Source organism: Penicillium coprophilum (assembly GCF_028826855.1).
Source record: "Penicillium coprophilum strain IBT 35676 chromosome Unknown utg000004l_segment0_segment0, whole genome shotgun sequence".
Lineage (NCBI taxonomy): Eukaryota > Fungi > Ascomycota > Eurotiomycetes > Eurotiales > Aspergillaceae > Penicillium > Penicillium coprophilum.
In genome coordinates, this window is record NW_026622723.1 from 3,016,000 (window position 1) to 3,039,318 (window position 23,319).

Consider the following 23,319-nt stretch of genomic DNA (forward strand, 5'->3'; position numbering starts at 1 on the left):
TTTGGAAGCGCTCAAAGGCTGGCCAAGTCAAAGGCGACTAAAATTCAGTCTTCAAGCTTGAGTTGTGCAGGAAATACAAAGTAATACTAAGCAATCAAGCCGTCTTAGGCTTGCAGCTCTAGCAATGTACCTTCGAAATGGAATGGTCATCAAGGTACATGATAAGAGAGGATATGCTACATATTGTACAAAAGTTCGCCGACAAAGTCCCTATGGCTTCTTATTTCGAATTCCAACCCTGCTGCTTCAATTCCTTCACCTTGGCCGCATCCTCCTTTTGAATGCGCTCGATCGTCTTGTCCCGGTTGAATTCCATCACACGCTTTTCCTTGAAGTATTTCACCTGTAGACCACCAAGATTCTCGAGTCAGTAATCTCCCGGTGAATAGATATAAAGTAGAGCAGGCTAGAAAACACCAAAAGCTGGTAATTCTGAGCAACCGATCAAAAATCACACCGTACGTACCCAGCTTTGTGAGCATGCCGCCTCAAACTCCACAACCTCGTCCGCGCACTTTTGTCGCGCCTTCTTATCATCTTTAATGCCGTCCAGAATATCGTTCTTGTCAAGGCAGGCGAAAAATCGATCACGACCCTCCCAGCAGCGCGCGCGACTCGTTCGGTCCGGAGCAACGCGGCCGCCGTCGGAGGCTGCGTTCTTGTTTGAATCGCCAGAAGACCAAGGTACCCAGACCATATTGGAGAAATGATTATATTGAATAGGAGGTGGGCAAGATATTGCTTCGTTGGGTCCGAATAAGTAGGGTATCGTGTGGTTTGTAGCGAGTTATGCAGCCAAAGGTGTCGGTGACGGTAGATGTCCAGTTGTTGGCGGGTCAGGCCTGTGACCGCCAAGGCCGTTGATCCCAGGCAGACGATCGCCATCTCCGAACCCTTTTTCACTTTCGACACACTACGCTCTGGAATTTACATGTAGTATTGAAGCTTCTGACACTGCATACTTCCTTTTCTCTGGGTTTGACTTGGAACGCCTTCCCAATAGTGTTGCATGTTTCCTTCCCTTCGCCCCCACATTCTTATCCTCGCCTCGACACCTCGACCTTGAACGAATTTCACGAGGGTGACAAGAACCTCCCTTGTCTTTTTAGTTGATGCCCGCGCGCCGGCGTCCACCAGCGGGGTCGCGCACCGAACTCCCTCCGCTGAAGATCGTCCGCAAGATTCTCTTGCTGCAGCTTGCATACTATGTCTGCGCCACGGTGCTCATCTTGTTCACGACGGTTGTCTATGGCGCACCATTCTCGCTAGATCTAGTCTTTGGATGGGACTCCCTACGTGGCGATACGACCATTGGATGGATGCTGGGGCTGGTGTGGTTGTTGAATTGCTTTGTTAGGTGAGTTGTCCACTGGTTCGACATTATAAGCAGTACTTCGACCAGCAGCTAACTATGATCTCCTCTTGGGAGATATCAGCGTCATATTTCTACTTATCTTCGTTTCCCGCTCAAAATTGGTTCCGGATTTCGCCCTGACGATTCACTTCCTCCACCTCATCGCCACTACTCTATACTCCCACTCCCTCCCTTCGAACTTGCTCTGGTGGGGACTTCAATTCGCCAGTGCCGCTATGATGACCTTTCTTGGAATGTGGGCATGTCAAAGGCGGGAGTTGGAGCCCATCAAGTTCGGTGGACACAGTGGTAGCACTCAAGCTGGCCCGTCGTCACAAGCATCTGACGGGGATGGCCAACAGGAGTCGAGCTTTGGCCGTGGCCGTGGTCGAGACCGCAGCTTGCAAGAATATGAATTGGATGATTTGAAGCACACGGGCGAGCATGCTGTATGAACCCGTGCCCGCTCACCCCCTCGCCCCATCGTTGATGTCCCTGTTGGGGCTATGAACCACCTGTTGTTACCTTGTTACACCCTTTTGTTCTTCCGACGCCTCGGTCTACCATGGACTGTTTGATGCATGCTTTCCATTTTGTATACCCTTGCGGCAGTTGCATCTGTATAGATGGCGTTTGTTCTGAAGGAATTGTTTCCATATTTATTTGTCCCATACCTGCTTACATTAATACCGTCTCAGTCAGACTATCTGATGAGCTATATGAAAAACCACATGTACAACCTCTACTTCTTGAAAGGGAATATCATGTCTCCTGAATCTGGAGTTAAAATTTATTCTAACGAAGCTCAAATAATTAATTGAAAGCGTCTCCAGTCAGCCATGGGGAAGATAGTAATGTGCTGCCCTTTAAACCCATCCCCTTTATGCCTTGCTAAGTAAAAAGTGATTTTCAATATCACTTTCCGGGGTGGGTGTTTAGTGTCGTTCTAGACAGTATGGAATGCATAGGCTACACATCAAAGGAGCTTTGAACCGAAGCAGAACATGACATATATTGTTGAAATTTACTGGAGGAACCTTCCATTTGTCTCTTCGACAAGTAACTCAAATTCGGGTTGGAACTCGGTATAGAAATTGTGCTAAAGCTATCAGCATACATATTTTCAAGCACTTTGGCATACACGACATTCCACTTACAGGATTTTGAGCAGCATCGGCGGTGAACTTGGCCACATCATCACTAATGATCTTCTTTGGAAGACCATTGGCTGCTGCTGCTTCAGCAAGAAGCTGTGACTGACAAGCGTGCTCCAGCATGGAGTAGAGGATCGCTGCTTCGTCAACAGTTCGACCGACAGTTAGGAGGCTGTACATGAGTAACACGAGATTAGCCAGATAGAACCTGACGCATATAGAAGACAAAACGTCGATCATGGACTTACCCATGGTTTTGCAAGATACATGCAATGTTTTCCTTGCCCAGTGCCTTTGCAATTGCCTTTCCCTCATCTGCCGACAGGACAATGCCGCCATGGTCTTCGTAAACACCCACTCTGCCAAAGAAACTGCACGCGTCTTTATCCAGCTCATTAACCCAAATTCAAATACTCAATGTTCAACTTGAGAGGAGAAGAAAAGCCACTCACCTTGTGTAAGCATCTCGATTGGCTTTCCAAATGAACTCCACGTCTTTCCATGAATACCATGCGTGTGTGCCGCAGCCACAACATCCGGGCGTGCTTTGTGGATCTCTGAATGAATCAAGAACCCAGCTTCGTTAACAGGCAGCTGAGCTCCACCCTCAACGACGAATCCATCAGCATCCAGAAGAACGAGATCCGATGCCTTGATAGTAGAGAAATGTTTGGCAAATGGGTTCATCCAGAAATGATCTTTGAGGATTGGGTCTGTGGGCTGTTAGAATACTATTGCTCATCTATAATGTACAATTTATTTAAAAGGGAACGACACACTTACCTCGCATCGAAATATGCCCGGAGACACCCTCCCCATACCCTAGCTTACCAAAAAACCGGAATGCAGCAGCCATATGCTCCTTCATCCACTTGCGCTTCTCAGCCAGGTCTGAAAATGTTGGAATGCCACGGAGTTTCAGGGTGCCATTCCGGCCTCCACGAGCAAGGCCCTGGAAGCATGCATCGTTTGCCGCTGGTGGTAGTGGAGGCAGCTGGTCTTCGTTGATCACGCGAACGGTTTGCTCTTGCGTTGCTGTAGATGTTGACATGGTGGATGATTGTCTTTGGAGCACTGTCTTTTACAGGAATTATGCTGTTAAAGAGAGTTCATGTTCATGCTCGGGCTTACCTCCGAACTCTTATCTGTGGACCCCGCTCTGTCGTTGGAAGGCGCTGGCAGTAGAGTAGAGAGTATATCGACGCATTTGGTATTTGATATACGGAATAAAAACATATTCATTGGCTCTATATATCATGATATCGGTGACTCTCTCGTGATAGGATAACATTGGTCAATGTCTCCGTGGTTCTTTGCCTCCACTTTTTTAATATGCCCGCACGACCGTATTATATGTATTGTACTATGAGCTGGATTGAATGTCGTACCTTTATCTGCTTTTATTCTAAAATTCATATTATCCATAGTCATGAATGGCCTCATTGCCTGTGTTCCATATCTATTCACAATGTATAAGGTGACTAAGCATTACCACGTGACCCCTCTGTTATCAGCCATGTGGGCTTCCTATCTCATGGCCAATATCCCTCTCTCCTCCAATGACCTACATAGTCTGATGTCAAAACATTGAGCCGAAGAAGAAGATTGCTTCTGGACTCCACATGCCCCTGATTGGCTGGCTCACAGGTGTTCTCTAATCACTTTGCTCTTTTCTTCTATGTGGCTCCATTGGAATTAATATTGGACACGTTTGGTCACGCCTAGACCCATCATGGCGGAAGGAGATCCGTCATACATAGACTATGAGGCCTTCCTAGACCCAGACTTCTCACCAGCTTTATTCGCCAATACATTGGTGACAAGCACAAACAACGCAACAGATACCCCGTTGGATTTATCAACACCATTGTCACGGGTACTCTTTGATCTTCAGGAGATCGACACACACATCCATGCATTGACAACTAAATCAGCACTCCCATTGCTTTCACACACCCAAAGCCAAACTGCTGCTGCTGATAATATCTTGAAAGAATCAGGGACGCAGATAGCTTCTGTGACTCAAGGGTACGAGCGCCTCCAAAAGGAGGTTGTACAGAAATGGGAAGCAGCCGACGAAGCCCGTATTGCTGCTGAAAACTCGCTTGAAACTGTCCGCCTAGCAAGGGCCGTCGCACGCTGTCTAACCCTGGGCCGACAGCTGGAAAGTCAGGTGTCCGAAATTACAGGTCGAGGTGCAACAGGGCCAGCCCTCCCCGCAGGACCGGATGGATCAGCATCACTGTCAACTGGAAAAGATGGCTTCCGTGCACTGGAGCGAGCAGCTTACACAATTTTGTACCTGCGAGAAATGTTCTCGGCCACGACACAGGGCGAGGAGGGCTATGGATTGGATCGGGTCAAGGTCACTCGTACTCTCCGCGTGGAATTTGTCATTCCCGCAGAGAACATGATCAAGTCAAGAGCGCAACAGACCATCAATAGATTCTCTCTATTCTCGAACTCGACAAGCTCCAATAGCCAGTCATCCATTCCATCTGGCTATAAGCAAGCTCGCGATGCCCGAGCACGACTAGCAACCGCCGCCACAACTCTCTATCTTCTTTCGCCTCCACCAAAGGGCACAATCACTGCAGCCGACTACAAGCCTGAACTCTTGTTGTCAACATTACAAGGGTTCATGCACACAGCGATCATGACATCTGTAAATTCCCTCGCCCGGGCTCTTACCCAACTCCCAACCATGGACCGAACCCTCACCGACATATCCGCACGATGCCAAGATATAGTCGCCCTGGAGAGCATTCTCAGAAATCTCCGCCCACCCTTACACCCTCTCTTGGCGTCCACCACAATCGACGAACCGGCCGCCGAAGCCCAAACAGCAACCTCAAACAAATCTAATCTCCTTCAGCCACTTCTCCAGGCTTTAGACACCACATCACTTCCTTCCTACTACTGGCGCTCCTTCGCCTCGTCTCTCGCCCCGCGAGTCCAGGAAATCGCCAACCGAGGCGGTGTCTCGGTCCGTACATTGCGATCCAACCGTGATCGACTAAGAACCGAGATCAAAGAGTGTGTGCTTCGTGCATCGCAAGTGTCTGCTTCCAGCCTGCTGGCCGAGAAGGGTCGGCCAGGGCCCGACATGGTGGTGGTTGGAAACTGGGAACGAGAAGCTGCCGTGATGGTGAGCTCAGTCGTTGGTCCTCTGGGACGGTGATACTGTGGCTAACTCAAGCGTGTTGTAAATGTTCTTGAGTCTCTACAAGGTAGATTCTAAATTAAGTCCGAAATAGAAGAGGTCAGTCGCAAGGACTGACTTCAGCTCTAATGAGAAATATAATTGTATGGCATCATCTATCGACCTATGTAGGGATAGGCTACAAGGAGTTGGCAGGACAGTAAAAGGGAAATCATTTGGGCTATGTGAGCTATAAAAAAACGGGGACTCTCTGTCCAGAGAGAAATTGTTGCAAAATCACTTCATCTCTCCAGTAGTACGCAGGGGCATGGTGGCCAGGGTTACTTTCGGCTTCAATGCAGTGCATTAAGGCCTTGGTGCCTTTATTTGGCCTGTATTGGCCTTAATCTTGACCGCTTCTAAGTCCTAGGATACAATGTATTGTAAACCCTTCAGCACGGAATAACTACTAGTACGCCGGCTGTTGGCTCTCAGTCGTGGGCGGCTAAGCACCCCTGGAGGCTATCTTTAGGGGGGCTTTAACATCAAAATGCCCGAAGCAGTACCCCTTTCTACACCACTCCAGTTAGCTTGTAAATTTATTGAAGCTTTTGATTTCTGTATAGATAGAGATATTTCTACATTCTCTAGCGGTTTATAGGGGTCAAAAATAATTGACATTTAGAAATTGTCTAAGAAGATAGCGACATCTCCATTTGTATAGAGATCAAAAGCTTCAGTTTTGACACTTATATATACCAGCTAGATCAAGTAACTTTTAATTATCAAGGTATATATAATATTCATTTAGATATCTTAACTTCCTGCCATGCCAAATCAGGGCATTAAAGCACTATTGCAGGCATAAGCGCCGAAAGTAACACTGGCCACTATGCCCATGCGTATCCCCAGCTTTGTAGCATTTTCCCTCCTAGGCAAAGATACTTTTTCCCGAGTTGGTTTATCACCAGTTCTTTTCCTTCGCGACCTCGGACATTTCGTATCTCAACAAGAGATTTCAAATCACATTGCTTTTCTTTCGCTAGACGATAGGGGCCATTTGGATCATGTACCTCGGAACCATATTATCGAACTCCTCATAGCCCTGATGATATCCGGTTCCCAGCTTGTCCATCCACCATGCAGGCGGTATTTGGTCGAGATTTCTTTTCCTCCACGATATTGTACAAAAATCTTTGAAACTTAGCTTATTGATCGCAATGCGGAGGCCCGCGCTGATCTCTGTTCGCTGCAATAGAAGTGCTGAGCATTGAATGAATATTTGTGACCCCATTCTCCTCGGTGCAATCGAATACTTCTTCTGGTTCCACTTACGCCAGAATGGAAATATGCGGAGAAAACGCCATTCATGGGATATTTGAAGGAGATTGTGTACCTCGACAACATCACAAGCTAACAGCAAACCAAGAGCACCAAAGGCCCAAAGGAACAACATGTAGGGAAACACTTTCCGAGTGAGTCGTTCCATAGAATATATCATGCTCCAAGCAAAAGTTGAGCTCGATTGGAAGCCAACCAACCACCATCGAGAAGAGGTATCACTGGATTTGAGACTTGAGTCATTCCGTATCTTCCAAGATTTTATCTCAGTCGCAGAACCAGGCCACATGAGTGTCCTATCATCACTCATTGTCGTTTCAGAAGGCTCCTCGATCTGATCACCAACTGAGTAGGCGAGCAAAGAGCTAACACCTGACCTGCAGGAGGCAAGTTGGTAGTTCTTTGCGAATTCCACCACTCAGGTTGGCGGTGCTCGATTACACAGGTAGTTTGAAGCTCGTCATGTTCGGAAATGAATTTGGAAGACTGCGAACCTTCGGAGTTCTATATGTGGTTCTCAAGCCATCATACATGCTTGAGCCAGAGAAGGCCTGTATCAAGGAATATCACATCGTGCTGTCGGGTTATTCTTTTTGGCGACAATATGAAACAATCATATTTACCCGGACAGCGTCCATATTTCCCGGTGAAGCGAGCATTCACTTTAGATCAGGGCTTCATACCTGAGCAAACACGGCCAATCAGGACAAGAGATTCAGGTAAACCGATGATGAGTGAAAGCCTGACCGAAGGTGGATGGGACATCAGAAGCATCTGGATCCAAAGTTTGAGAAGTTCAAGCGGTAGAGCATCATCAAGATGCTGCCATCCGGATCCTTTCGGCCAAGTCTGCTGCAAACTTGATTTACTCCACACCTGAAATGATTACCTGTCTGTTTTTGTCAAAATATATCGACGCTTTTGAGCGACTTGCTTGAAACAGCTCAGCACACCATGGGGCCGAAGACGGGAACAAGACTCCTCCACGGCTTCACTAAAACCCTCCTGTTTCGTGCTTCGATTGACTGGGGCCTTTGCAATAAGCTTTGTCTTTTTCTGGTAGTGCTAGTACGGGTGCCTGGAGCCGGGAGGTATCCAGGTCCAGATCAAAAGATGAAAAGACATTTTTCCCTTTTGATCTCAAAAAGAGAATATCAAATACTAGCTTCTTCTTATGAGGGATACTGACAGAAGCTTTTCTTTTTCAACGATTCCTCCATCAAGAAGAATTTCGCGATTTGCTTTGCAGTAAGCGTTCATGAGACAATGTGCATCATCGGATTCGACAACTGGATCCCACTGACTTCTAGGGACCATAAGAAGTGCCACATAACCAATGTACCATATCTTGTCTCCGGTCCGACACAGCCATCTCGTCACAACATCATGTCACACGATCATGCGCTTCAGAGCGACATGAAAGAGTGATAATGGGGCCATCACTCCAACAGCCTCAAATTAGTCTGGGCAAAAAAAGGCGGCCAACAATTTGCCAAATGTGGCGTTAAATGCAATAGAGAGCATTGGATACTTATATCCCCTTCGGAGTGAATGATGGCAGATTCCTCTTTTTAGCGATTTCCTGGATAAAAAGGGGTTTTTGGTTTGCTTTGCATCAGCACACATTAGACCTAGAACTCCCGTTATTCCGGTCAGTTCTAATTGCCGCCTAAGCACGACAAGCCATGGGGAAGCGGACCTGGTACTGTAGGTCTCGTTGCCAATCACCGAGAGCAAACTTCAGAGAAACCAGGATAGCATCCTTTCAAAAGCAGAATTGATAAGGGCTGGCATCATTTGGGGGACTTGAACAACCAGGCGTCCGCCATTTGAAAAAGGAGCCCTGTTTTTGGTCACGTCAGGGTGCCTCTTGGATTTGTATATTCCGGAAATGATTGAGATTAGAAGGAGCATTTCCCGTCGCGATTGAAGCCTGATCTCTGTCTATTTGGGGATATAATATATAAGCCCGGAATTGAGCCCTCGTGCAACAATCCAGGACTCAGGAGCAGTCTGTCTTGGAAGTCGAAGTCGCGGTCACGGATTCGAGTGGCTATATAGACCACCTTGCCTTTTTTTGACATTGGCCCAGATCATGCAAGGCAGCGCTTCTGAGGCGAATAATCTGTACAAGTATATGTTGGAAAAGTCCACCAAGTAAAATCCATGGAACTTACTCGCCCGGTTGTGATCGTGACGCACGGGAATCCACCTTGCCGTACTCCGTCGAACAAGCTTCCCAGAGACGGTCTGATGGGGATTAAATTGCCGCTAGACACGGTATGATACGCAGTCTGACTCTTCTTGTCGTTTCTCAGTCGCCAGCAGGGACGAATGATGAGAGAACGACTGATGCCACCAACTCACAGGCCTGGAGAATCAAGGAGAAACTCCGCCTGCTGTCACAATTGACTCCCGCCATCGTCCTTGTGATGAAATCGTTTTCAATGGAATCCCTGGAAAGTAGGCCTCTTCCGTTGCAATTTCAGTATTGGCATAAGGGAGATACCAGAGTGCCGTGTTCGTATACTTCTGGGGAACGATATAAGATGTCGGAGAAGCCATCACGGCGACAGCATCAAATTGCACGGTGTATGTTCAAAGGTCCTGGGGGTCAGATTTAAATCTGGGCGGAAGAATATAAGACAACTTGGACAGCGATTCCAAGTCTGCTCAGGACAAAGTTCTCTCACATATGAGAGTTATCCAACGTGATACATTCGAGTTCATATTCTGTACCATGTCAATCCAAGAGGATCACCAATGGTATGGCGAGTTTGATTAACAGCATTACTGTTTGACTAATCGCCAATGAAACAGCGCCTTGGACACTGAGACTAGCACAAGTGCCAATGTGAGATGCGCTCCCTAACATGAGGCAGAATCATCAGCAAGGTCTCGATGTTGATGCTCTTATGTGGAAAAGCCAGATGGTCGATGACGATGTAGTTGGTATCAGAGAATATCGCCTGGAGGATCGCCTTGCTGCCGTTGGTCATGATGGGAAAGTCTTCGATGAAAGACATGGCGACGAAAAGGATTGTCCATCGACAAATTTTCGGTTCTTCGAAGCAGGAGATATTGTTCGACACGCCAGATTTGATTCGTGCTTGATCCCACACTCCATCGTTGTAGGTTTACTGTTCAAATGGCTGGCACTGGTCGGATAGACAAATGTTCAATGGCTGAGAACGGTTGTATCCAGAGAAATGTAGTGTGTGTAGAATGGAACATCAGTCAATGATAACACTCAGATCGGAGACATGTCTCGTTGGGCATGCACCAACCTTGGAAGGCTTTCAAGTTGCTCAAGGAAGGAATTCCAATCATCCACTGTACACAGAAGATTGAGACCAAGCTGCTAGACTTTCTGAAGGGTAAATCCATGATCACCTCGAACATATCCCAGCTTTCTTGTGGCTCAGAGATCTTGTCAGAAGTCTGAACAGAGGAGCATGAAGAAAAAGAGACAGCATATGAGACAAAAGGAGTTGAGGAACCAGCGTGGTTCAAGGTTGAGGCATACAAGGTCAAAAGATCGTTTATCGACGTTGAAACCTGGCAACCAAGGTTGAAAGATCTCTGTTGGGATCTTTGCCTAGGAATGGTGGAGCTAATAGGGGGTTAAAACTGTTGCAATTATCTTGATTCACAAGATAAAACTCACTGTTCACGTGCTTGTCCGCTTAGGTCTTGGCTTGTCTCCCCTGTAACGCCGCCGATGAGGGAATCTGAATTTTAGCCTTCTTGGTGCTCTTTGCGATGAAGATTCCACAGATAAAGTGTTCAGTGTAGTAATTGCTCCCTCTCTTGGAGATTTATTTTCACGGCAGGGACACACCCATGATATTTTAGAGACAGATCGTTGACATTGGAACCCGAGGAGCATAAGGCAGGTATACCCAGATCCCATCTAACCTACTTATGACCAGTTTGCAGTGCGTAACAATATATCTCTCTCTCTTCGCCCGCACTTTCTAGGGTATCAGACTTGTGGGTAGGGTCATAGCCATGTCAGGCATAATGGATGAGAGTATTAATGCTGCCAAACTGTAGGGCACTAAGAAACAAGAAACATGATCCCACACAGCTAAGGACACAGACCCTTCTTTCCACCTTATGAAATGTCACCTCCCTGTTATCACAATTGACGAGTTTGAAAAACAGCCTTTTTTATCACATCTCCTGGCAGCCCCAAACATTCTCTGCCAAAAACTCCAGTTCCCCGTCGTCGATCTGAATATTTCGTTCTCTCGGTTCGATGGGGGGTCTCAGGAAGAGCTTTTCGAACTCGATAACCAGAGGTGACCCCGTGGTTGTGATCTTACTGCCCTTTTTTGAGATCTGAACTGTTTGATGAAGGCGGTTGACAGATTTGTTGCCCTGAATTCCCCAATTCTCGATGGTGATTTGAGGGGAGTGTTGATTGATTTGGAGGATGATTACCACCTTCACATCACCCCCTGAAGCTCGGAACCAGTATCTTATATCCGACTGCAGCTTGTCCCTGCTCTCTGAGAAAGCAACTTCCAGTACGACACTGGGCCAGTCCTTTGATCGGCCGCGTGGGAGTCTGAGTGGTTGCCACGCCTCGTCGGCTTCTTTAGCCCCTATTGCAGCCTGATGGGTAGCACTCCCGGTTGGGCGAAGGGAGCGATCCATCCCCATAGGTTTGATTGCATCGTGAAGTAGGACATGGAAGGTTTCCGAAGCGACTTCATGGGCTTGAGACTTTGTCATTCTCAATAGCACACGTTCTGACTGGGCGTCGTATGAGGACCAGGAAGCAAATGGACCCTCTTTTGCCAGAAGAAATGCACTTGTGAATATTGAATTGTTAACGCGTTCGATAAGACACCATTCAGTGGTAGTGGCCTTGCTTGCTGTCGCGACTAGTTGCTTGATTGTGTTGAGTAACTGCTCTCGGTCCCGATATTGGTAGACTGGGAGAACGGAAGGTGCAAGGTCGCCTAGGAAGCCACGACCGGCTGAGTCTACATTATCCATGGCCATCTTGCCTCCGAAATGAATTTGCAGAGTTGAATCTACTGAGACTCAGGGAGAGCCGGTCTCCGTAGCTAGGTAGCGGTGGACGTCAGTGACATCAGTCCCATGTCAGCGTATAGCTTCCGTCACTAGCCATGAGCACTGGTTTACACATACTTATTCCATGACCTTCCATGATGTGCCCACCTTGCTATCCAGCTGGCCACGATGAGCAAAAAGGCCCATGGAGCATTAGTAACGTGACCATGTTGATGAGTCTCTTGACTTTCCTCGCGCTCATCCATGCTGTCTCAGTAACCCTCGCAAAGCTGCCGCACAAGGCAATTCGCAGAGGTATCAACTGTTACTGGGAAGTACCAGACAAAGAGTCTCTCGAAGAGAGGGTTGGAAGACTTGAAAACGACCTCTGTTCTCTGAAGTTGGGGATGACCGAGGAAATGCTCGGCAGGGCGATCGTTCTCGAATCAAGAAACTGGAGGACTTGCACTCTGATCTGAAGGAGGACAAGAAGGTCCTCCATAAGAGGGTAATAACCTTGAAAGGAAGCCTTGAGCACAGAGCCAAGGTTGAGGTTGGGGAGCTGACTATAGTCTGATAGTACTTTTGCTTTCTTTTATATGTAAATTACTATCATACTGTATCAGCGCCTCGGTATTTCAATCCGGCCCATATTATTTAGCTTCTTACTCCATATTGTTGATTGTGATTGCTTCCTTAGGAAAAATCAACCATAAATATGGGCTTCTTTCCATATTTGAGCCTCCGACGTTACAATGTGGGTCTACAAAACATATATGGCTGTAGGAAATAAGACTGTTCCTCTCTGCTGACAGAACTATCTCATTTCTTGCAGATATATGCTCTATCATATTTAAACAAAGGGTCCACATCGTGTTCCAAAGTTCCGCTTCCCCGCTAGCAACAGTTGCTACAAACCGAATTCGTGATTATTTGTAAGATTGAACATTCTGGACATCTGGTTATTGACAGTGAGCACCCTTATGTGCTCCGTGTCTCACCTTGTAATAGTACCGAATATTCCGTAATATCCTATCAGCTGTCGGTGTTTACCACTACTATAAATATCCGAACCATGTTGTTGCACCATGGGCAACAGATCATTGGAAGCAATTAACACTACACCCTACAACATAGAGCCAGAAGTCCCAGGTACCAGCAACCAGCCACGCCCAAAGCCAAGGCGCGATCGACTAGCGTACCTGACTAGGAACAAAGAAACCAGTCGGTACCCTGGGACCCTCACCACAACAGGGTGTCGGGGCCAAACCCGTCAGCTCGCACAGAATCCACAAAAACCTCCGAACATCGGGAAATAACCTCGATGTATAAATGTATACAACAATACACTATAGGTACACCTCAGGATGTGCCGCGGATAAGCGGGTAGATCTATATCTGCAAGTATGTTGTACAAGTACCTGAACGCGGTGGGTATTTCAGAGGAGTCAGATGACTCTCACAGGGTGCACCACGGTGCTAGGGATCTCTAGGCAGTTATGGAAATGGCTGGGAGCTGGTGTGCACACTGCATATTGACTCAATGCCCTGGATGTAGAGGGGGGTGGATGCATGTTAGCTGTTAGGGAGGGGTCCAATTAGATTTGGGGAAAGGCATGGGTATGGATTAGAGAATGCAGAGGTAGTGCGCTTTGTCCGTTTCGTCCGGTCTGGAATTCACATGTGAATTGGACTCTCAGCCTCCTAGTACTTTTTTTGTTCGTACTCAGTGTCTGTGTATGAGTTTGATGTCTGAGGGGGTAAGGTTTATTGATGGATGTGTTGGTACATGTATTCTCTCGCACTAGATACTAGATAATACGAGACAATCAAGACTATCCATAATCTATTAATATAGTATTAATATACAACATAGTATTAAGACAGTATTATTTTATTAATTCATATGGTCACATCATAAGGCGACTCCTACGTGGCAACCCCCCCTCAGGTACGCACCCCGACACATAATCAGGTACAATTTACATGGATGGACCTGGTATGAGATGCAGAGCATGGACTGTGATTGGACAGATCAGTAAATAATCGGCACCTGGACATGATCAGTGACCAGTCAGATAAGCAGACCGCTAAAAAGGCAAACGGATCAACTGTCCAAGGGGCGAAAAAAACGGGTGAGAGTGTGCGGAGTACCCAATAAAGGAAACGTCGATGGGAAGGTGTGGAAGGAACATGTAGATCATGTCGAGATGTTGGCATACCTGGCTATGAATTGAGGTTTATCGATAAGCCCTGCAGCTCGGTACCTGGGTCTACTTGACCGTGCCCCTCCCTGCCAGCCTTAGTGGCGTCCTGCAGATGTATCTACAGGTACCCGGGGATTGGGATTTTCCCCTCTTCTACGATCTGTTGGCGATGCCCTTCGGTGAGCCCCCCCACATACATGGGCTTGTATTTCTCCGTACGGAGTATTCCGTATGGGATTTTTCCCGTGGACGTCAACTCAAACGTCGATCATTTAAAGTAGCGGCAGGAGCCCCATCTTCCACTGATTTCACCTATAACACCAATCCACATCCTTGAATCATAAACTATATATACGTAATGTAGATTAATATGCGGCACTCAAGGAGGGGAACCATGTCTCCAGAAAGAGTAATGTGTATCGCCTCTTACCTCCCCACCAATCGTGTCTGCTGGATCATAACCGAACTCCAGGTCTCCATGGGGAGGGGCCGATCTGGGGCCAATGCGAAACATGGTTTTGGATTGATATAATATAGATCAAACTCAAGGGAATAAGCACATCATCCACATCGTGGCGTCAGATTTGATGAGGTATTTGACCTCAAGTCAAATAGAGTACATTAAAGTATATGAGAACCAAGGGTCCGAGATCGTTTGTAGGGAAGTTACCGTTTGCAGACATCTCGAGGCAAGTGGGGGGAAATCTTAGGGGACGCAGGCACGATATGGACGGGCTTAGTCCCAGGGGGCGATGAAAGTTTCAAAAGAGTTGCCTGAATGCGGTATAAACGGAGCTGTCGGATCGGCCAGGTGACGAGTTCTTTTGGTCTTGGAGTACAGAGTACTGTATAACGGTACATGTGGAAGATCCAATCAGAGATCATTCATGTATTCTAGAATGTATCTTTCTCAAAGGTATATTGTCAAATTGATATGGCACTAAGGTCTCTTATCACCCCAGCTCTATCATCTAAAATTATCATGGGCTCGGACCAATCCTGTATTCTCCAGAGGGCTCGAGCAAAAGATGAAGACTTCGGGACCATTCGGAACTCTTTCCCTGCGTAACCATTAGAGTACGGAGTATGACGAGGTGCGATACATCCACGCGAATGCAAGGGGGTTGATTTTTAGTAGGGGTCTGAAGGTATATCGAGGTTAACCCTAAGAACTCCACCAAAAGAGTCTCGACCTTTTTTCTACCCAAACTTATCAAGACTTGGCACTGTCTATTTCCAGGTTCTTGGGAAAGATGTGTTAACGTCAACCCCCTCCAAGGTCTTTTGGAAGGTTAAACCCCTGATATATTAAGTATATCGTAGTGTATATCGATCTAGGTCTAGACTTGGATTTCGAATTCCAGTAAAGATCAAGTTCACTAATGAATCATGGAGGTGCCTGGTGCCTTTTAAAGGAGACACGCGGATATCTGGTGAAACACTTAATGATTCGCATCGGTAGCCCCGGAAGGTCTTTGAGTTCCTGTTGAGTCCCTGTTTGCCCCTCGCTTCCGATAAGCCTCTTCTCATCGTCACCATTTCCTTTTTATATTTTCTATACTCCCCGTACTTCGTATATACTGCCTATATACACCCTTTTCTTTTCTGACTATTGATCTTTTTCTTCTTTCCGGCTGGTCGGATATCTATTCTTTTTTTTTGGTTTCCTTTTTTTTACCCTGGAGATGATCGCGATCAAGTAACCTTCCCTTTTCTTTTCTTACATTCTTGACTTCTCCCCACCCTTGCGTTTGAGAATCCTAGTACACATTCTATTTTCGCCCCTCCTTTCTCTTTCTCTTCAGAGTAAGCGCACTTTCAAATCGTACGTGAACCTCCCGACTCTCCGTTGGTCTCTTCTCTCCCTTCTTTTCCCTTCGTCTCGCCCACTCTAGTAGTGTCCAGGTTACTGAGTTTGCGCAAATGTTCACAGTCAACCCGGTCCAGACTCCGCGTCTTGATCTCCGACCTCTCCGTAGTACGGCGGTTTTGACGACTCGACATAAAGACATATAGAACTCCGACTGGTCCTGGGGTGATTATTCCGATCGGATTGTCGGCTTTGCGACCACTGGTGGTCAGGAACATTTGCTCCCCGAGGACCTGACATCACTCCCGCCTCCCTCCCTCTTACGTCGTCATGGCTTCCTTTCTTCCTGTCAACAATTCGGCCCCTGAAGATCACGCGATGGATGGAGCAGCTACACCTCGTGCGACCACAAATGGCGTGCCAGCCACGGACGTTTCTTCGACGGAGCAGTTTCCAGACGGAGCCTCACACCACAGCCGCGGTAGCGACGCTTCATCCCGCACAACCTTAACCCACGGTCGAACCCCGTCAACGTCTGACGAACAAATGCACGGTTCCGATGGAGAACAAGACGATTCCGACCATGATAAAACCCAGGGGGGTACCGCTCCACCATCGAAAAAGAAAAAAGGTCAACGGTTCTTCTGCACCTCTTTCCCTCCTTGCAATCTGAGTTTCACACGGAGCGAACATCTGGCTCGCCATATTCGAAAACACACCGGCGAACGTCCCTTCCAGTGCCACTGCTCTCGCCGGTTTTCCCGACTCGACAATCTCCGCCAGCATGCTCAAACAGTCCACGTCAATGAGGAAATTCCCGGGGATTCACTGGCGGCCACGGGCACACGGTTCCAGCGTCAGGTCCGTACAGATCGAGTGCGGCCCCCAGGCCGGGCGCGGGCAGGCACCGGAGGCAGTCTTGGTGGTCATACCCGAGCCCATAGCAGGAACTTGTCAACCTCGAGTGTTGCGTCCACCACTTCAACATACAGCCAACCTCCAGAACTTCGACGACGACCCCCTCCTTTAATCATGGCCAACGACCCCGCAGCTCGATCCCGACTGGCAATGGATTCCATGGGAGAACCTCCGAGCACACCCCCAGCCCAGATCCGTGGGGCTCCTGGCCCCTCGACAGCTGGATCGCCATACACCTCCAATATGTTTGCTGCTACTGGTGGAAGCCCCCAATATGCCTCGCCCATGGCTGGTACGACCCATGGTTTCTGGGAAGGAAAGACGGCTGCCCGTCGTCTTTCAGTGCCAACGAGCAGCAACCCTTTCCTCGCACAGCATGGCAACACATATCCTCCGGCATATCACACCCCCGCCGGTGCACCTTATCCAAATGCTGCTGGTGTATTCGCAAGCCCCACCAGCACACATTACTCTGGATCTCGTGATGAGGGTACCTTGAGCGCGGCTGAGGCGGAGATGCGGAGGAGAACATGGCACCCTTCTTCATACACAGGGTTTCCACGTCCTGGAACCAGTGCCCTGAACCAATATCACACACCCGACAATGTCCCGCCTTCATTTGGCACGAATGATTCGACCGAGCATCCGCCCCGGCTCCCCGGGATTGAGAGTTTCGACAAAGTAGTCCAGCGGCCCATGACTCCTCCCACTCGGAAAGCCAGCCCAATGCAGCTTGATGGCCATCATCGCCCACCACCTAACGCAGGCTTTGGATCGGGATTCAATTACACACAGCCAGCTCACCGTCCACCACCCCCCATCTCCGGCCCTGGTCACCGACGAGGCCATGTATCTTGGGATATGTCTTTGCATCATAACCTTACCGGACTGGATATCCGAGACCGACGTCCTTCCACTGCATCTGCTTCTCAGTGGAGTCAACAAACACTTGCAGAACTCCAAAATGTTTCTTCCCGTCCATCGTCATCTTACCAGCCTACATTCGGCCCAACGGCCGAAAGAAGTCCTGAGGAGTACCGGGGACATCGCCCAAGCCTTTCAACGGGGAGTCGCACGAGAACTTCCCCCGAGGATTCTAGTAGTAGCGAAGGTGTTCATACCCCATCTACCGCATCGCTTGATTATCATCCCGCAATTGTGCACAGCAGCGGATATATCGAATCTAATGACTCCTCCGATCACCCTCCACCGGTAGGAATTCCTGTTCAAACGAACGGCTATCGCCCCGGTTGCTAATCCCGTCACAGATCTGTGGCCGTCAATCCTCCCACGCGAACGGCTACGAAGCCCACAACGACCGGGAGCCCAGGTCCGGCGTCTTCGCAGACACTTCTGCCCAAACTTCGGGCATGGGTCGCCTGGAGGCTCTTGTCGCCGTCGCCACAAGCGAGAACAAAGGAGCAGCCAAGTTGTTTTTGTAAATTGTTTGGACAAACCCATTTCACGCCATTCTACACCATTCTACATGTGAAAGTCATATTTGCTTCCTGCAACTAGCTGGAGAGCGATTATCATATACTTGACATTCCACCCCCGTCTATTTCACACACCCAGCCACATCAACCACAATCAACCATTCTTTCCGCCCACTCTACTTCCAATATTCGTCCCATTGGCTTTTCTCGGCTTTTTCAATTATTTCCTACTTCTCTTTATATATTTCGGGGATTCTCATACTTGCCATCTCATGACAGTGAAGCCCTTGATGAACTGACGACTTTGATGACTGATACATGACCGGGAAACATAGGCCATCTTTCTTTTACTTGTGTTCGGGAGTCTTATGCTTGTTTTGATGATATTTCTTTTGCACGGTTTTGGATGGCAATCTTTTTCGGATGAGTTTCTAGTGAGCTGCATGTCCTGGCGTTCGCGTAGGAAGTTTTGTTTGGAGTCCTGTTCATGACGATACCCTGTCTATCGATCATTTGGTTCCTCTTTCATTTTTGGTGGTCCGCGGTATGACTTCAATGTTGCATTTCACTCTCTGCCTTCACCATGGACTCTTCATTGCTCCATCTCCGAGTCCCTTCCCTCTCTACACCTTATCTCACCTTCTCGTTTCGTTACGTGTCTTACTAAATTTTTTGGGGAGTGGATTGGGTCTGATGCTATAACGGATTACATTTATGTTATGATCTGAGGAATATGACTGGGATGCATTGACACAGCCTTTCTCTTATTCATAAGTCCCTATATACTATCCAAAAACAACGTAGAAGATGTGCAAATATAGAGCTTGAGAATAGGTAGAGCCTTAGGTAAGTCAAGCAGGGGTCCACAGGTCCACAGAAGATCGAGAATGTGTTAGCATAATGTATAACATATAACTAGGTCTAGAAGTTATGCTATTACATACACAAGAAACAAGAATCGGAATGAGGCAGCGATGACTTGCAGGTGACGTCGACGGGCAGTCTAGCTTCCGGACTCCACTTGCAACCCTATGAACTGTTGAATATTGTAGACATGTAGTAATTGGGAATTGGAATGGACAACTATTGACAATATTCAAATAGCTAATAGATAATTCAAAAGTAACACAGCGTTTGTGAAAGAGCAATTTGAAAAAAAAAATGGAAAAGGGTTGAGGCAAGGATGTAGTTCATGCGGACAAGCACGGGGAACAAGACGTCATAGCCGGCTGTCTTCCAAGGTTGTTTCCCCAGGCTCGAGAACTACCTATAAAACCAGGGATACTCCGACCTGTCATCTCCAGAATTCACTTCAATTACACCATCTACATAATCTCATCCCACCACAACACCACAGAACATGTCGAAGAGCCGCGTTCCAATGATGCTGGGCCTCGCTGCGGCGGGTGCAGGCGGATACTACCTTTACTCTGCGGGCGGCAGTCCCTCGGCAGCAAAGCACCAGATGAAGAGTATGTGCTCTGATCAATTCCTTTGCCATTGATCTATTCCAAAACACGATGTTAACTCTCCTCTTCTACTCCAGTCGACGCTGAAAAGGCACGCGAGAAGATTCCAGGCACAGACAACGCCGAGAAGTATGGCAAGGATGTCGGCAAGGAAGCTGGCGCCAACATCGACGATGCTGTAAGTCCACTCCATCCTTGGTCTCACCCAAGCATTCGTGCATAACCCCGATACCCGCCCCACCAACCATAATTGGAGACAATGTGACATGTTATACTAACCAGTCAACTCTAGATCGCCAAAACCCGTGCTGAAGTCCAGGAGGGTAAGAACAAGCTTGAGGAGCTCCGCAATGAAGCAAAGAACAAGTTCAATGCCAGCCGGGAGAAGGTCAACCACAGTGTTGATCAGATCGATCGCGATGTCGAGCAAAAGGCCGCTGAGGCCAAGGGGGCTGTCTCTGGCTGGCTCGGTGGCAAGAAATAAGCTCTGTTTACCTTGGAGCCTCAACGATTTAATGTTATGAGTATATTACGGCGCTGGTCGGTTTCGAGAATATTACAATGAAATCCATGTCTATAAACTTATGTGTGTTCCTTGTAAACGTCATTGTAGCTGGAGTTCATGTACGCCAAGTATTCAATGCGCCCGGTATTGGCTAGTCTGCCCAGGGCGCGAACTGAAACTGAGTACTCCGTATTCTCATTCAATCCATTCTTCATAGTAGAGGCCGATTTGGAATTGTTTCTCGGCCATACAGCAGCATCGGACATCTTATGCGCTCGGAGAAATGGCCAGACGTTGAGCATGGACACACTGACATTCCAGTGCCGGATTATTACCGTAGTGACGAGAATGTCATTGTAGCTCTTTCATCTTTGGTATTAAATCATTTCCCTGGAATTGACTATATTGAGACTTCACTCTCCATTTTTCAAAGTCTTTTAGTCCATACTCCGTACTGAAATTGGAGTTCTTATAGTTCCCGCTCACGCGTTGCCATTTAACCCAAAACGGCTAGTGCGATATTTTCCACGCGCCCTCGAACGCGTTTTCTCCCCTGTGCCTTCTCTGACATCTCTCCCACTTCCCAATTTCCACTTTTTGCACTTTCCCACATCTTGTTCGCTTCCATACCTCGGCATCTCTTACCTTGTCTATTATAATACAGTCTTATCTATTGCCCTTTCTTCATTTATCATCCCTCGACCGGCAAAAAATTTTCAGCAGCCGCGATGCCGCGCACTTCCCGGTCAAGCTGCGTTGCCCAGCCAGCCATTCAAGCCTTCACTCGGGCAACCAAGGCCGGCATTACTCCACAACTACCTGCAAAGAAGATCACGTCTCTTCCGGTCTCGCCTTCCAAGAAACGCAAACTACAGGAACTCGAAAACTTCGACAACGGTAGCAGACAGACGCCCATCGAGGAGGAAGGAACGCCCTCGAAAACTTTGCGACTAAATGAATTATCCGTTTCCTCGCCACGCAGCGGCCACTATGTGTCGCCCAAGAAAGCCTCGCCAACGAAGACCCCGAGTCGGACACCGAGTCGACGGGTTGCCCCTGTCAAAAACGCGCCCTCGACACCCGCGACCCCTTCGAAGCAACGAACCCTGAACTTCGACAAGGTTATTCCAGTACATGAGGAAACACCAATTATCGAGCGGCCTGCGTTCTTCAACGATATTCTGAACCTTCACTCCTCCTTTGTGCAGGCGTTCTCAATTCACATGGCACATAACGGCGCAAATACCCCTGCGGACCTTAGAGAATTCCTTGGCAGCGTGACCCGCCTTTGGAATAAGCGCAAGGTACAGATCAAGGACCTGCAGCGTCTTGTGTGGGTCTGGGAACAGAGTTCGAAAGCGAACCATATTTCATATCGTCTGGCAAATTATGGACTCGGCAAAATATGTATGGAGCGTACCGTGCAGGTCAACGTCCAGCCTCCAGTTTTGCAGGATTCTTTCGAAGAAACCATGGACTTGCTGTGGGAAAAGACCCCAGAGGCTCTTCGGAATGCCAATGAGGAAGACCAGGCAACTCTGTTCATCGACTCTCTCGGTCTCTCCACTATCTACGAGTCGCTCACCCCTTTCACAGTCTTCCAAAAAGGTCAGCAACGACTCCAGGATCTGAAGGGTGGTTTACTCCGCTTGAAGGCTGAGAGAATGCGCTCAGAGTCAGCAACGACGACTACCCTGGACCGGACAGCAACGATCAGCCGTCGCCAAAGCCTGTTGGATCGCATTAAGAATAAGGAGCTACGCCAGTCCAAGCTTCCTCCTCCGCCCCCCAAGAAAGAGCTTGTGCGACGTGCAGCCGCCGATCGGGTAGAAGAGGTAGCTGGTGTTCTGGCCCTGCTGCGTCCCGCTGGGTATGTGGGTACTGGCATCAAAGCTATGCTTGCAGCCCAACGTAAGCCCTTCAAGCTCGATGTGATGGTCGAGCATGTCCGTGACTCGGTCCGCAGCGAGTTTCCCCGTGAGGAGGTGGAGATGTGTCTTGAGATTCTGTCGGATAAAAAGGTGGCTGGTGACTGGATTAGCATGGTTACTGTTGGTGATATGAAGTCTGTCGTGTTGAAGTCTTGCAAAGAGGTCTCTGCCAAAGACATCGGAGCGAGAGCCGCTCAGCTGAAGGCTGACTGGGAGAAGTCTGCATCTTGTGTGCAGACTACTCTCTTGTGATTTACGTTTTTGGCGTGTTTTTTTTTTTTTTTCTTATTGTTGGATACCTCAAATCCGCAGAGCTGTTCTACTCGCGGTCTTGCATCAGCGCTCGATACCCTGTACTTTACCATTTGTCTTTTTAGCATTACACACTACCTTATGTAGCACTTAGCAATTAGGTCCTTGGACACCCAATCATAATACCACAAACAATATCTCTGAACTGGTTGTTTATTGAAATTAGAGGCCACGTTAGAGTTGTCCAAACAGATGTGATGACGGCTCCATCTGTGACCTTTGAAGAGTAGTTGGCTTATGCGGCCTCATTGAGTCTTTTTTAGACATCTTCTCATATATTTCCCTATAGAAGTCCTTGCATAAATATTTGACCTGATATATGTTTGCTGACTTTAAAGACTCTTGTAAATATCTGTGATGCACAACTATCCTGCATTGATTGAACTACATAGCCTCGCACCCGCATGCTTCCCCCCCAAATTCAATCCTATATCACGGACGAAATGTCGGTCCTTCTTCGGAACAATTAACGGACGAAAGCTACAGCCCGCTAACTCAGTAAATTGGGCTTTTATCGGCATGTAAACCCGGCAACTCATTCTCTCCTTGCAGAGGTTGGTGGGATATGGTATACATGATATATAAAATCTATGAAATCCAACAAACGGCTTCAATTGGGCTATCAGATATATATAGACACCTTGTTGATAATGAGCCCTACGGTTTTGACAGCAGCTCTTGCGAACTCTACCAAAATCTGCTTGCTAGGCACAGT

At 47.9% G+C, this 23,319-nt stretch overlaps 10 protein-coding genes across 10 annotated transcripts; 7 read left to right on the forward strand and 3 right to left on the reverse strand.

Annotated features, from left to right (window-relative positions):
- Positions 1-220: 220 nt before the first annotated feature.
- Positions 221-697, reverse strand: N7500_005570 (cytochrome c oxidase subunit 6B family protein; the record flags this gene model as incomplete). Its single annotated transcript, XM_056676714.1, has 2 exons — positions 221-343; positions 467-697. The coding sequence occupies 2 exons, from the start codon at positions 695-697 to the stop codon at positions 221-223; spliced, it is 354 nt and encodes a 117-aa protein (XP_056531714.1).
- Positions 698-1,112: 415 nt separating this feature from the next.
- N7500_005571 (protein SYS1) lies at positions 1,113-1,809 on the forward strand (the record flags this gene model as incomplete). The annotated part of the gene is made up of 2 exons (XM_056676715.1): positions 1,113-1,357; positions 1,437-1,809. 2 exons carry the CDS (start codon positions 1,113-1,115, stop codon positions 1,807-1,809), a joined length of 618 nt encoding a protein of 205 aa, XP_056531715.1.
- Positions 1,810-2,378: 569 nt separating this feature from the next.
- N7500_005572 (class II aldolase/adducin domain protein) lies at positions 2,379-3,559 on the reverse strand (the record flags this gene model as incomplete). Its single annotated transcript, XM_056676716.1, has 5 exons — positions 2,379-2,453; positions 2,512-2,680; positions 2,757-2,889; positions 2,961-3,221; positions 3,292-3,559. The coding sequence occupies 5 exons, from the start codon at positions 3,557-3,559 to the stop codon at positions 2,379-2,381; spliced, it is 906 nt and encodes a 301-aa protein (XP_056531716.1).
- Positions 3,560-4,240: 681 nt separating this feature from the next.
- On the forward strand, positions 4,241-5,689 carry N7500_005573 (putative Golgi transport complex component Cog5; the record flags this gene model as incomplete). The annotated part of the gene is made up of 1 exon (XM_056676717.1): positions 4,241-5,689. The coding sequence occupies one exon, from the start codon at positions 4,241-4,243 to the stop codon at positions 5,687-5,689; it is 1,449 nt and encodes a 482-aa protein (XP_056531717.1).
- A 4,175-nt stretch (positions 5,690-9,864) lies between these two features.
- Positions 9,865-10,161, forward strand: N7500_005574 (uncharacterized protein; the record flags this gene model as incomplete). Its single annotated transcript, XM_056676718.1, has 1 exon — positions 9,865-10,161. One exon carries the CDS (start codon positions 9,865-9,867, stop codon positions 10,159-10,161), a length of 297 nt encoding a protein of 98 aa, XP_056531718.1.
- A 1,006-nt stretch (positions 10,162-11,167) lies between these two features.
- Positions 11,168-12,004, reverse strand: N7500_005575 (uncharacterized protein; the record flags this gene model as incomplete). The annotated part of the gene is made up of 1 exon (XM_056676719.1): positions 11,168-12,004. The coding sequence occupies one exon, from the start codon at positions 12,002-12,004 to the stop codon at positions 11,168-11,170; it is 837 nt and encodes a 278-aa protein (XP_056531719.1).
- Positions 12,005-12,174: 170 nt separating this feature from the next.
- N7500_005576 (uncharacterized protein) lies at positions 12,175-12,495 on the forward strand (the record flags this gene model as incomplete). Its single annotated transcript, XM_056676720.1, has 1 exon — positions 12,175-12,495. One exon carries the CDS (start codon positions 12,175-12,177, stop codon positions 12,493-12,495), a length of 321 nt encoding a protein of 106 aa, XP_056531720.1.
- A 3,868-nt stretch (positions 12,496-16,363) lies between these two features.
- On the forward strand, positions 16,364-18,393 carry N7500_005577 (C2H2-type zinc finger protein; the record flags this gene model as incomplete). The annotated part of the gene is made up of 2 exons (XM_056676721.1): positions 16,364-18,163; positions 18,220-18,393. The coding sequence occupies 2 exons, from the start codon at positions 16,364-16,366 to the stop codon at positions 18,391-18,393; spliced, it is 1,974 nt and encodes a 657-aa protein (XP_056531721.1).
- A 1,354-nt stretch (positions 18,394-19,747) lies between these two features.
- On the forward strand, positions 19,748-20,340 carry N7500_005578 (uncharacterized protein; the record flags this gene model as incomplete). The annotated part of the gene is made up of 3 exons (XM_056676722.1): positions 19,748-19,859; positions 19,934-20,034; positions 20,149-20,340. The coding sequence occupies 3 exons, from the start codon at positions 19,748-19,750 to the stop codon at positions 20,338-20,340; spliced, it is 405 nt and encodes a 134-aa protein (XP_056531722.1).
- A 749-nt stretch (positions 20,341-21,089) lies between these two features.
- Positions 21,090-22,544, forward strand: N7500_005579 (DNA replication factor Cdt1 C-terminal domain-containing protein; the record flags this gene model as incomplete). The annotated part of the gene is made up of 1 exon (XM_056676723.1): positions 21,090-22,544. The coding sequence occupies one exon, from the start codon at positions 21,090-21,092 to the stop codon at positions 22,542-22,544; it is 1,455 nt and encodes a 484-aa protein (XP_056531723.1).
- Positions 22,545-23,319: the final 775 nt, after the last annotated feature.